This window comes from Primulina eburnea, chromosome 1, assembly GCF_022965805.1.
Source record: "Primulina eburnea isolate SZY01 chromosome 1, ASM2296580v1, whole genome shotgun sequence".
NCBI classification, from domain to species: Eukaryota; Viridiplantae; Streptophyta; class Magnoliopsida; order Lamiales; family Gesneriaceae; genus Primulina; species Primulina eburnea.
The window spans coordinates 17497653-17511437 of NC_133101.1; the positions used below are offsets into that span (position 1 = coordinate 17497653).

The 13785-nt window shown below is 38.8% G+C and overlaps 1 protein-coding gene across 1 annotated transcript; it reads left to right on the top strand.

Annotated features, from left to right (window-relative positions):
• Nucleotides 1-12485: 12485 nt before the first annotated feature.
• LOC140805212 (uncharacterized) lies at nt 12486-13218 on the top strand. Its single transcript, XM_073161444.1, has 2 exons — nt 12486-12897; nt 13193-13218. The coding sequence occupies exons 1-2, from the start codon at nt 12486-12488 to the stop codon at nt 13216-13218; spliced, it is 438 nt and encodes a 145-aa protein (XP_073017545.1).
• The last annotated feature ends 567 nt before the right edge of the window (nt 13219-13785 follow it).

A 13785-nucleotide genomic window follows, 5' to 3' on the forward strand; every position in this document is an offset into this window, starting at 1 on the left:
AGCGGGCCAGGGGTCGTTTTATGGGCTGGGCTTGGTCAGTAGGGTCCCTAGGTGGGTTGGCTAGGTTTTGGCTCGAAGTGGCTCGAAGTGGCTGGAAGTGGCTCGAGTAAATCGACAGATGGCTCGGTGCGTTCGTTAGCGTGTCAAAAACGAAAGGTTAAGAAGGAAAAATGAATCCAAGGATCCACAGGGGTGGCTCCTGACTTGAATGGGTAGAATAAATCATAAAAAGGTTATGTTAAAAATTTGGGATCAAAATAACGAGTTTTGGATTTATTCGGAATTTAATCGCCGCACGAAACGCTAATTAACGAGTTAATTGAAAAGTCTAGTTTTATGCTTCGTAAAATCATATAAAATTAGATTTAAGCTTAAATAATTATTATAAGTCTAAGTTTCTGATTTAGGAATTTTATGATGAGGTTTGGGATTTTTCGGGATTAAAGCGCATTAATACGTCTCATTTAAAGAATAAATTAAAAGTCATTGATTTAGGCCAAATAAAAATATGAGAAAATTCACGTAAGCTTAAATAATTATTTGGAACGTCTTAGAGTCATAAAATCAAGAAAATAATCGAAGTTGTAAAAAGTCGACTCCAGGGGTAAAACGGTCTTTTTACACCGGAAAACTAGTAAAGGTCATGGCAGTGCCCGAAATCCTGTTTTCATGTTATTTATGCTATTTTTAAACGTTTATGAATTTCTCATGAAATAATGATGATTTTTAAACGTCGAAGGAATTTTCATGGTTTAATAAGACATTTAAAATACATGTTGCATGCTTGGTTTCGAAAAGGAAAACGTAAAAATTATTCACGATTTTTCTAAGTGATGCGAATGAAAACGTTGAAGGATGTGAAGTTATTGTGACTAGTTCGTTAATGGTGGTTACGTCGTGAGGGTTATGGTCCCAGTGGGAGCCCGACGATTGTGTTTATATCATTGCGAATTCATGGTATCAAGTTTTATGGTAACAAGTAAGAATGGGAATGACGTGAGGGGAAAAGGCCCCGAAGGGAACCCATGTATTGGGAAAAGGCCCCCGAGGGAGCCCCGACGATCGTATTTCTATTCGATCATGATAGGCCAGGGCCCAGTTGACCGGTGAGAGTGTTGCTGGTGTCCCCCGCCGCCCAGTACTGAGGTTTTCACGTGAGGTTTTCACGTAGATGGATCCATCGTCATGTCATGTCATGTCACGTCAGGAAAGTCACAATTAACGATCTGAATTCAACAAGGGAAAACGATAATGCTCATGATTCACGTTCAAGGTTTTATGTCATGTCACGTCATGTTAAAGAAAAAGATATCATGTTTTCATGTCATGAAAAGTATTTTTACTTAAAAGTATTTTCACTGTTGCATGTGATTTTATTATGTATTACTCGTTATTAAAGATTATGGTGTGTTGAGTCTTTAGACTCACTAGGTGTGATGGATGCAGGTGGTATTGATGGGGTTCTTGACGGATGATACTACTGGACTGAAGGTGCACACAACCCGAGGACCAGCGCGTCATTTCCGCATTACGATTTATGATTTAAGTTAGAGATTTTAAGACTATTTATTTATGATTTTTGAGAGATTTTGAGAGGCTTAGTATGGGATATACCTTTTCAGAATTATTGCTTTTAGACTTGGTAAAACAGCAGACGATTTTATTTTACGACTTTTGCACTTGAGTTTTTGATATACTAGTTGATCGAGGTTTTATTTTAAAGAGAGCAAAATATTTTATGAAAATATTTTCTAGTGTTAAATATGTCATTTTCGAAAATGAGGTTAGGAAAAAAAAAATTTCTAGTACTTTTAAAGCAATAAAAAGGGCAGACGTTTCATTCTCACACACTGAGGGAGATATGCTTCTAAACTAAGCAGATATCTATGAAGGGTTCCCTCGCAACTGGGTTGAATGCTTCTATGAAAGCTGATGAGCAATATGCGTGCCCTTTGTTTTTAACACACTTGTATATTTTCTTCTTTTGTGTATCTTTGTTGTTTTGAGTCTTCACTGATCTTCTATATATAGTCTGGAAGAATTGAACGTACAGTGAGAATCATTTATTGTATCCGTTGTATTTTGAATTGGCTCCTTGGACTTTGTGTCTCGAATTTTCGACTTCCCTTCTGGAATTCTTGTCTTTAATGCTCTGATGCAACGTCCATTATTGTCCTTTGTCTAGACAATTGTTTTGTACCTTTGTGTATAGCTGGAATCCACTAGAATGAGCTTGTCTTGATCTTCAACTGAAAGATTCTAATTGATGCTCCGAACTAGTCAGCTGAACTGATCTTCAGTTGGGCTAGTGAAATTGAAATGTCCAAAATTAAGACGACGTAATCCAACGGTATGCGAATCTAGGAAATTATGAAAATAGAATAATTAATTGAGTTTAGTTGCTAATTAATTATGTGGCATACTTGTTTTTATTCTAAATGAGAGTTTATTGTCATGATGCATTAAAATGGTATTTTTAGGAATATTCAAGTGACGATCGAGGAACGGGGACCGAGGGCTGAAAATGTAAAATGATTTTATTAAAAAATTATTTTTAATTATTTAAATTACGGTCGATGCTTTTAAGTGTTTCTGAAAATGTAGGGTTTTGAGGTGATTTTATACGCCGGGACGTAAATTTTATCGGTGTTGGTTTTTCAACTAAAATACGAACTTTTGACAAACCGGCTAATAAATTAACAAACTTTACTAAGCAAAATTATTTTTACATATTAATTAATCACTAGTAAGCTTAATTGGGCCTAATTAAATTATTAATGGGCCCAAGCCTGGTTAAGGATTAACTAAGTATATATATGGTTTGAAAACACCCAAAAACCTTACCATGCAACATATATTCTCGGCCATATCTTTGCAAATCTGAAAAACACTTCCCCTTACGCACACACACGGCACTTTGAAGAATTCTTGTGGAAATTCGAAGAATCAAGAGGGTTCAACCCAAAGTCGTCTCCCTTTCTTCGTCGTCAACGATAATTCGAGCGTATAATACGCAAAGGCACACTTTAATCTTCCTTTTCTCATCCATCATGTCATATTATTTGTTGGAATTGTTGTTTGCATGAAAGCAGGAATTTATTTTTCAGAAATTTCGGTTATTGCATGCACTCATTAGAAAACTTGAAATTTGTTGTGCAAATTCACGGTTTTGGCATGTAAAGGGGCTGCCATGGTCTTAGGTTATGAACTAGTGTTGTTTATACATGATTTAAGGCCACACATACCTACCCAAAACATCACAACACTCGGCTAAACTCATAGGGACAAGATCATGCAGCAACCAAAAGTTGCTATAAGGTTTAGGGCGATCGGGTTGCTTGTTCAAGGGGGGTGGCTGGGTCTTGGCTTGGTCCAGGACTTGGTTAGGGTCACGAGTGAGTCTAGGGAAGAGTCTTAGCCAAGCTAGGACTCGATCAAAGTGGTTGGGAGGAGTCCTTGACAGCAAGGACTCCTACCCGAGAAAGCCGATAGGGGGCGCGCAGGGTCTTGCTTCGTGCAGGGCTTGGGGGCGCGGTCCAGGGGGCCAGGGCAGGGTAGAGTCGAGTCTTTAGGGTCCTTAAGAAGTGCTCATCACGTTGGTTCAGCAGCTGGATGCATTGGTAGAGTCCTAGGGGCTTGATCAAGATTCCTTGTCCAACAAGGAGTCCTCAGCCAGTTAGGGGTCATCTTGGGAGGGCTCGGTTTTGGGGTTGGGCATGGGTGCTTAGTGGTTTAAGGGTCCAGTAGCCTAACTTAGGTTGTTGGTCAAGTTTTGGCTCTACTTGGTTTGGGGGTAACTCGTGAAAATCAGGAGATGGCTCAGGGTTGTAATTTATGTGTCAAATAAGGTTTTAAAAAAAAAGAAAAAATTTGGAAAACGGCTCACGGGGGTCGAGTCGTGGTCCATAAGGGCTAAAATAATATAAAAATACTAAATTTAGAATTTAGGAATTTTATATTAAAGTTTGGGATTTTTCGGGATTAAAACACCGTTAAAACAATTAAGAAACGATAATTGAAAAGTCTAAGTTTTAAACCAAATAAAATTACGAAAAAATTCATGTAAGCTTAAATAATTATTTGTGACATGTTAGAGTCATGAAATCAAGAAAAAAAAGTAGAAATCATAAAATGTCCAGTCTAGGGGTAAAACGGTCTTTTTACACCTAAAAATTAGTAAAGGTCATGGCAGTGCCCGAAATGATGTTTCCATGTTAAATATGACATTTTTAAATTTTTATGAATTAATTATGCTTTTTAAATGTCTAAGGAATTTTCATGTTTTAAGAAGACATTTAAATACATGTTGCATGCTTGTTTTCAAAAAGGAAAAAGGTAAATGTTATTCATGATTTTTATAAAGCGGTGTGAATGAAAAACGTTGAAGGAAGTGAAGTGATTGTGACTAGTTCGTTAATGATGGCGACGTCGTGAGGGTTATGGTCCCAGTGGGAGCCCGACGATCGTGTTTCCATTGTTGCGAACATGAGGTTATGAGGTTTGAGGTAAGAATGGGAATGTCGTGAGGGGAGAAGGCCCCAGAGGGAGCTCATTTATGGGAAAGGTCCCAGAGGGAGCCCCGAAAATCGTATTTCCATTCGATAATGATAGGCCAAGGCTCAGTTGACCGGTGAGAATGTCGCTGATGTCCCCGCCGCCCAGTACTGTGGTTACACGTAGATGGATCTATCGATTGTCATGTCATGTCATGTTGAGGAAAGTCACAATTAACGATCTGAATTCAACAAAGGATAAAGGAAAATGTTTATGATCATGTTAAAGGATTTTACGTCATGTTGAGGAAAATGCTAAAGTTTATGCATATCATGAAATGTATTTTTACTTAAAAGTATTTTCACTGTTGCATGTGGTTTTATACCTATTATTCCTTATAAAGATTATGGTGTGTTAAGTCATTAGACTCCCTAGGTGTGATGGATGCAGGTGGTACTGAAGGGGTTCTTGACGGGTGATACTACTGGACTGAAGGTGCACACAACCCGAGGACCAGCGCTACACTTTCCGCATTATGATTTACGATTGAAGTTAAAGATTTTTAAGATTTTTTATTTATGCTTTGAGAGATTTTTTAGAGGTTTAGTATGGGCTATCCTTTTCAAATTATTGATTTTTAGGTTTGGTAAAACAGTAGACGATTTTATTTTCAAAACTATTTCACTTGATTTTTAAAATGCTAGTGGTTGATGTTCTATTTTAATATGCAAAATATTTTATATAAATATTTAATGTTGATGGCCGAAACATTAGAAGAAAAAAAAATTCTAGTACTTTTAAAGCAATAAAAAGAGCAGACGTTTCAGAAATCAGTTGACTCGTCAGTTTGAACTGATTTCACTCTCGTTCAATTGTACTGGTCAGCTGGGCACTTCATCAGTTCAACACTCCTTCGGCTGTCCATGCTTCTGAGGTTCTTCGCTGAACCACCTATCAATTGGACAATCAGCTGAACTGCTTTCTTGACGTATCAATTCAACTGATTCAGTCTGTGCGATCAGTTGGCTCTTCAGTTTGCAATGTAAACAACTCGAAACTGATCCTAGCTTCTGCACACTAAGGTAAATTATTAGTAACAAAAAATAACAAGTTTTGTTAACATCAAAATCAATATTTCGAACTTGAAATGTGAGGCCCGGGGTCGAAGAGGGCGGGGGGTGATCGCCGGTGCCATGAGGTTGCACGGACAATGAGCGGCTCCTGACAGGCTTCTAGGTTGAGGGAACATGAATTAACCGATCCCACACCGGAATGAGTGGGATTCCGAGACTTTTCAATGTAATGGACTGTACAGTTGAAGAGGGCTTAAAAGATTTGATATGTACTACCCATACCATGAAGGTGCATCTTCTTTTCGGTAGCTCATCACATAAGAACTCCAAAATTAAGCGTGCTTGACTTTGGGAAATTTTGGGATGGGTGACCTCCTGGAAATTTTCCTAGGGTGCGTGTGAGTGTGGACATAAGCACGCTGGAAAGACTCGTCTTGGTACAGTGAGGACAGTCGTCGAATCTGGGGCGTTACAGTTGGTATCAGAGCCGACCTCTCTTAGTACGGTGTGGTTCGAGGACGAACCAAGCGGAAGCTGGTGGGCATGTGAGGCCCGGGGCCGAAGAGGGCGGGGGGTGATCGCCGGTGCCATGAGGTTGCACGGACAATGAGCGGCTCCTGACAGGCTTCTAGGTGGAGGGAACATGAATGAACCGATCTCACACCGGAATGAGAGGGATTCCGAGACTGTTCAATGTAATGGACTGTACAATTGAAGAGGGCTTAAAAGATTTGATATGTACTACCCATACCATGAAGGTGCATCTTCTTTTCGGTAGCTCATCACATAAGAACTCTAAAGTTAAGCTTGCTTGACTTGTGGAAATTTTGGGATGGGTGACCTCCTGGGAAGTTTCCTAGGGTGCGTGTGAGTGAGGACATAAGCACGCTGGAAAGACTCGTCTTGGTACAGTGAGAGCAGTCGTCGAATCTGGGGCGTTACATGAAATGTTCCAACACCTTCCATCAACCGTGGTTTCATGTTGATTGCTACCCGTGGATAGTGTCTGGGTCATATTATTGGGGAGTGATATGATCAGATATTTGATTAAAAGAGTGTTTAGAAGGGGGGTTTGAGTAAACACTCTCAACTTTTCGAATTTTTTTCTAAAGTTGAGTTCAGTTTAGTGATAAAATGATACTTGGAATCCTGTCGGTCAATATCAATCAGTTAACTATAAAAGTGCGGAATAACAATGACTGATAGATAGAATAAAAACTGAAATTAGAACAAAAGATTTTAAGGATGTACGGAGATTTTAAACACTCCTACGTCACCCCTTCTATCACAAGGATATGATATTCACTAAAAAACTTTGATCGATACAAAAGTTTGTACATACCAACTTCAGTTTGGACTTAACACTTCCAAGACTGAAACTCTTAGTTTACAAAATGCTTCACAGTATACAACTGAATTTACCACAACTGATCTTTTACAAGATCGAGTTTTACAATGATAACATTGTGCTTTAAAGCTCGAAAGAGTAGCCTTGATTTCTACAAATATGTGCGATAAACGTGGGCTTCTGATTTTTGAATGAAAGCAGTAATTTCAGCAGGGTAACAACAAGCTTAGAGAAATAGTAAGTCAATGTGTGTCTTTCAACTGCTTGCCCTCTGCTATTTATAGGCTTCCCTTCAACGGTAATATTAAATGAAATTTGAATCTTTTTGCCTGTTGGTTTGCCATGTCAACATTCTTCTGACATTCGTATACTGTAGCTGTATTGCGGCGTTCCCACTATCTGTTGCAGTCTGATTTTGTACTATTGTTGGTTGAACGTCCTTTTCGTTGATGTGTACAGCTGAAGGATCAGCTGATAGGTAATAGCCGATAGGCTCACGGCTGAAAGTAGCAGCTGATCAGTTTCCAACTGATCAGTCAGTTTTCTGCGTAGATTCAGTTTAGTTGGTTCAGTTGCCTTCGTTATCTTCAGTTACGTCAACTGTCAGTTTGAGTATATTTGATTAGTTTCTTGATCAGTTAGTTCATTTGTTTAAGCACTCCGTTTGTCAAACAGCCGAAATTTAGTTTCCAACAATTCCCTCTTTTTTGGTGTTTGACAAAACTTGTAATATAAGAACTGATCAATTGAACTAAAAAATAATCGTCGAATTTTTTTTTATGTACAGATTCGTACAAAGAATGAAATAAATAATCTTCAAGGAAATTGAAGTCAGTTGATTACTGATTACTTCTTCTTCTTCTGATCAATCTTTTTCCCACTTTTTGTCAAACTCATTAACCTTCCTGGTTAAAGTACGAACTTCTAAAGCGATGGTTGACACAACATTCATCACAGTCTCTTGCAGCAAATCTATTCTTTTATTGATAGTCTTCTGTAGAAAGTGAAAGCGTCTTCCAACTAACTCTAGTGTTTGGAAGTGAGCTGCAGTCGATACTCTGTCTTTTCTAAGTTCTTCCATCTAGAAATATAATGAAGTCACATCCGTTTGAATTTGCTGAAGTTTTCCCTTAGTAAATTCATTTAACGAGTTGAGTTTTAAGGTTTGCACAAGTTGGGTAGACTGGATGTCGGAAATGGCATTCATCATACTGACTAGATTGTGTTGAACAGTCTGGATTTCATCCAACAGGGCTTCAGTATTTGTATACCGGGATACATGGATCCAGAGGATTCCAGTATCTCTTCCCTGTTTACTTGTTGAAACAAAACCAGAGCTCTGTTAGATGTTTCTGTTTCCATGGGTACCATTTCAGAAACATCTTCATGTAAAGCTTCTTGATGAAATTGGTAAGAAAGAGAAGGATTCGGATGAACATAAGTTTTTGATGGTGATGCAGTTTGTTGATCAGTTGAAACAGAAGATTGTTGCTCAGTTTTTTTTGCAGCTGAATCAGAAACTGTCTCTTCAGTTGGATAAACAACTAAAGCTTCAACTAGCTCTTCAATTGGCACTTTTTCAGTTTCAACTGAGTGCAGCTGAGCGTCTTCAGTTTCTACAAAAACTGCCTGGTCAGTCATGGCAGATGTCTGAACTGGCTCTTCAGCAAAAAATACCTGTTCGTCTAGTTTTTCTATTATCATATCAGTCGAATCAACTGGTTCTTCAGTAGCAACGGTTTCTTCAACTGCTCTAGCAGTTACCAGCTGGATGTCAGTGGTAACAGATTCGATCACCTCATCAATATTGGCCAATGACAACTCAGCATCAGAATAAAGCGTGAGAGGAGCAGTTGAGGATGGAAGAGCTGAAGATGATTGTTGTGCATCAGTTGAGTGAGGAGAAGTTGCTTGCTGAGATGATTCTGCAACTAGATCCTTGGTTGGCTCTAGATCAGCAGTTGGTTGGTCAGTTGGTTCTTGAGCTGAATATTCAGCTGACTCTTCCGAGGAGAATTCTGAGGGACCTGCCTGAATGGTTAGTTCTTGGTCTCGTTCCCAGTATTGAATCTCCCCCTACAATGAGATAAGATCCATTTTCAGTTGTGTAAAGACATCTCTGTCATTGTAAGCGGTTGGACTGGTAGGATCATAGTTTGAGCGCAGCTGAGCAACCATCTTAATTTGATAAGTGCTTGGCTCGTTTTTTATCAAAGAAATATTTTTCTCGTTCTAAAGCCAGTGCAATAGAAGCAGCTTTGACCATGTACAGAACAGCTTTTTCAAGTTTGATAAATTTATTAAAACTGATTTCTTCTGAAGTTTGTTGGAAAAAACTTCAGTCCTGAATTTGACCAATTCTTTGAAGATTATGAGCTTGTCAGAGGAAAATTCATTGATATCTTTCCATATGAGATCAATATGTGTCTGTACTGTGTTGGTTGGTCGGAGCTCTTCTTGCATCTTCCCTTTCCTTTCCTTTTAGGATCAGTTAGGATATGAGGAAGAGTCAGTCCTGATAAGGTTGCATCAATTCTTTCTACAATAACTAACCCTTTGGGTATGACAATATGTAGAGTGGTGAAGCGAGAAACGGTGGTTAATGGAGCCTTGGCTCCAACTGATTTCTTCTTATCACCATATTTGGTGATCTTTTTCTTTTTTGATGGATTAGCAGAGTGAGGTAACTGAACCTCAGTTGGTGGTTTTGTAGAGGCCCGAAATTCGAATTTGAAAATTTGCGAAAAAATTAAAAATTTTCTTTTAAACTAAATAAAATGCCTCATTCATAAATAAACTGATAAAAAGATTCAATATTTAAAGTAGCAGCGGAAGTAAGTAACGTTTTCAAAATAACAACTTAAAATAATTCAACAACATAAAAACTGAGTTTGAATTAAAAATGTTAAATGCTGAAAATGAGGTCCTCGGATTCCTACTACTGCCGACCCGAGCTGGCTCATTGATCCCCGCCCTCAGTCCCGACCTCATCAGTACCTACAAAAATCAAGTCTAGTGAGTCTAAAGACTCAGCATGCATATATCGTAAATAAAAAGTAATAATAATAAAATTGCATGCAAAGTAAAAATGTCATGAGTCTGGCGTAACATGAAAATATCATGTCATGAATAATCATATATACGTGCATAACTGAACTGAAAATCGTAAGTGAAATGTTTGCTCGATAGAGCCCTGTAATGAAGTAGCATATCATAAATTTTTGTTGAGAATATGTTCTACGCTAGTGGCCCATGAACTGAACTGAATCGTCTGATCAGACTAAACCACAGTATACTGGGCGGCAGAGATCATCACAGCCCTTGGGCTGGATATCCGTACCAATAAATGAACATGACCGGTCAGTGACCACCGGGTGAAGTAATAATCCCATGATAAGCTGCTATCCCATGAAGTGAAGTGGCCACAAGCAATATCGCATATATCTCAAAAAATGAACTTTTATATTTTTGCACGTAATATAATTAAATAACATAATTAAATATCCTGTATTATTTTGCCACATGGGTTGGATCGTTCCCAGGCTCGGTACAACATAATCTAATCATGAGGGACATGCAAATATTCTAACTTGACCAAAACTTTGTAATTGAATCCAAAAACGAGACAATTACGCCCAATGACTTAGTATTTAGTCATGACTTCTTACCAACCCGAACCAACATCGAACTATCATTTATTCATGATTTATATACGCCTAAAATGATGAAATAATGCTCCTAAAATTTCAGTACTTCGAAATTTGATGAATGGAGGCCAAAACATGAAACGCTCTTTCGAGAGTCACTTTGACACATTGCACCGTAAATTCTCGTACGACCTCTAAACTTAACCGAATTACAAACGGCCAAAAACATGACCTTCCTAACTTGATGAGCCACTTTCCAGTTCAAGGCCATAGGCTAAAAGCCAACCAAGAACTCGAAACACACCTCTGAATCGTGGGTACAGTTGCTATAAAAAATATAGCAGCTGTTGGTGCGCTTCCTTGCGTCGTTTGCAAGGCTAATGGCCATTGGGGCTTGAACCAGAAACCAGAGACTCTTTCCAACATCCTAAGGGTTGTCTTGGACCATGGCTAAGGGCCTTAGGCCAGCCACAATCCCAGCAACACCAGAACAAATTCAAAGCTCCACCCGGGAACGCATATGCACGCGTGGGGTGTTGCAATGGTTCTTGCTGCCATGGACCATTCCAGCGGCCATTTGATTGACCATGGCATGATCTAGACATCAATAGGTATGGTATGAACCATGGATAAGGGCCAGAGGCTAACCAAGATCCACACCAAACCACACAACCGAACACACACTTACACAGAAAATTGAAAGGGGGTCGAAGGGCTTGACTTGTTTTATTTTGAAAATTGATGCAAACATGGACCAAGCCTTGAAAGGCCGACTTGGTCTCGTCTTAGACATAACAAGGATATTTTTAACCATGGTTATAGCCCCTAGGGCAGCCAAGATCAGAAACATCACCCTTGACAGCAAACTGAAAATCGAAACTCAATATGACACTAAGGGGGGAGTTGCTGTAATTTCCATTTTCTTGTGCGTATGAGGCTTGAAAAAATGGACCAACATGGTCCTAATACACCCTAGTACATGTCTAGGTGCAGCCTTGGGAGCCTAGGATCGAGCCACCCTCCTGAAACAACACAAACATGGAACCCGTGAAGACACAAAGGAAACCAGAAAATTCTGTACATAATTTTCGAAAGGTGCTGCTGAAATTTTTGATTTTTGCTTCATAAACTCATGTACATGTGATATTTAAAAATGCCTATATGGCTTGATTGAAGAGTGAAAGAAAATATAAATATGCCTTGGTTTGTTTTAAACGAAAAACAAACGAAACGACGACGCGGCGCGGAGGCCTAGACGCCGGAAATTTGTGACTTCCACCGAACTTATGACTTGAATTGAGTGGAACTCCCATGACTTCGGCTCATATTATTGGGGGAACTCATGGCAACCATCCACTACAATTCAATATTAATGGGTCGGTTTGACACGTGAAAATAAACGGCGTCATATTATTGGGTCCTTATTAAACGTGAGGCGAAACACGCGGATGTTGCATAGGGATGTAATTGAATTCTACTTTTTAGAAATTATAATTGGCTGATATTATTCGGGATTATACTTGGATAATTGGAATCTACGTGCCCACTAAGAAAATACGATTTCTTTTTTTCATCAGAGGGTGGTGGAAATGTCAAAATAGTGAGAGAGAAATTTATAAAATAAAATCCATATTTTATATCTTAGAATTATTTTAAAATTATCACTAACCATTATCTATTTTCATTTTCAGTATATTTACGATGACTGCTCGTAACCCTCTTTCAATCATTCTTGATCAAAACAAGTTGACTGGCCCTAACTATAATGACTGGTTTCAAAATTTAAAGATTGTTCTGAACTCGGAAAAGATTGCGTATGTGCTTGATAAGAAGTCATAGAAGGTGGCAACTCCTGATGTCAGTCGGACTGAGTTAACTAAGCTTGAGAAATGATGGGACCATGATCTTAAAGCTAAAAGCTACATGTTGGCTTCTATGTCAAATGAACTTCAGAGGAGGTTCGAGGAGGAGGTGAATGCTGCTGACATTAAACTTCATCTGAAAGAATTGTATTCTGTACAAACTCGTTCAAAGAGACATGCTACTGTTAAAGAACTCATGACTCTACGCTTGCGAGAGGGGACTTTGGTCCATGAGCATGGTGTTAGGATGATTGGGCTCATTGAGAAATTGGTGGGGCTCGACGTGGTTATTTCTGGTGAGCTTGCGACTGATATTATCCTGCTGTCACTGCCCCACTCGTTCGATGGATTTGTGGTTAATTTTAATATGAACAAGCTTGAGGCCACCCTTGAAGAGTTGGTCAATATTCTTACTACTTATGAGGCCACAATTAAAAAGGAAAAGCATATTCTTCTAGTGGGTTCTTCGTCCGGTACGGAAAAATGAGCCCCAAATAAAGGCAAGTAGCGTTCTGCCCCTCTGAAGAAGAACAAGCCCAACAAGAAGCCATACAAGAAACCAACTCCGAGGCCCACAAAGCCTGACAAGTCAGAACAAGTTTGTTTTCACTGCAACAAGCCTGGACATTGGACCCGTAATTGCACGAAATATCTTGCCAGAAGAGTTTTGGCCATGGTATGTTTTATATTGAAGTTAATGTTTCTATTAATTCCAATTCTTGGGTATTGGATACCGGATGTGGTTTTCATCTATGCAATGATTTGCAGGTGATGGGAAGAAGCAAGAGGCTTAGAGATGGTGAGACATTTCTAAGACTAGAAAATTGAGCAAGGGTTGCTGCCACTGTCATTGGAGAAGTTACTTTAATTTTGCACAATGATTTTAAGTTATTTTTTAGAGACGTTTTATATGTTCTTGAATTGGTTAAAAACATTATTCTATTTCTTTTCTTGATAGGGATGGTTATTCTTGTGTTTTTGCTAAATGTGTTTGCAATTGATACAAGAATGAATGTTTGATTGAAGCCAAAGAATTAACAAACGATAACTATAACTTAAAATTAAAAGATATTCCGTTAAACAATATCCAAGCGCATACGAAAACAACAACAAACAAAATAAAAATAGAAGATCCAAATCCCGCACAAATATGGCACGCTATACTAGGTCATATTTCCCAAAGAAGAATGCACAACCTAGTGAGAGAAGGCATGTTTGACTTGTCAGACATAAATTCTCTACCTACTTGTGAGTCCTGTCTAAAAAGAAAAATGACTAAGACTCCATTCAATGGAAACGTGGAACGTGCGCATGGTCTCCTGGATTTGATCCACACGGATGTTTGTGTCCGCTAAGTGCTA

Bases quoted from the DNA above. Each gene is read 5' to 3' on its own strand.
- LOC140805212 (XM_073161444.1), top strand. From the start codon at position 12,486: ATGTTGGCTTCTATGTCAAATGAACTTCAGAGGAGGTTCGAGGAGGAG. The intron at 12,898-13,192 runs GTACGGAAAAAT...AATGATTTGCAG, and splicing joins TCTAGTGGGTTCTTCGTCCG to GTGATGGGAAGAAGCAAGAG.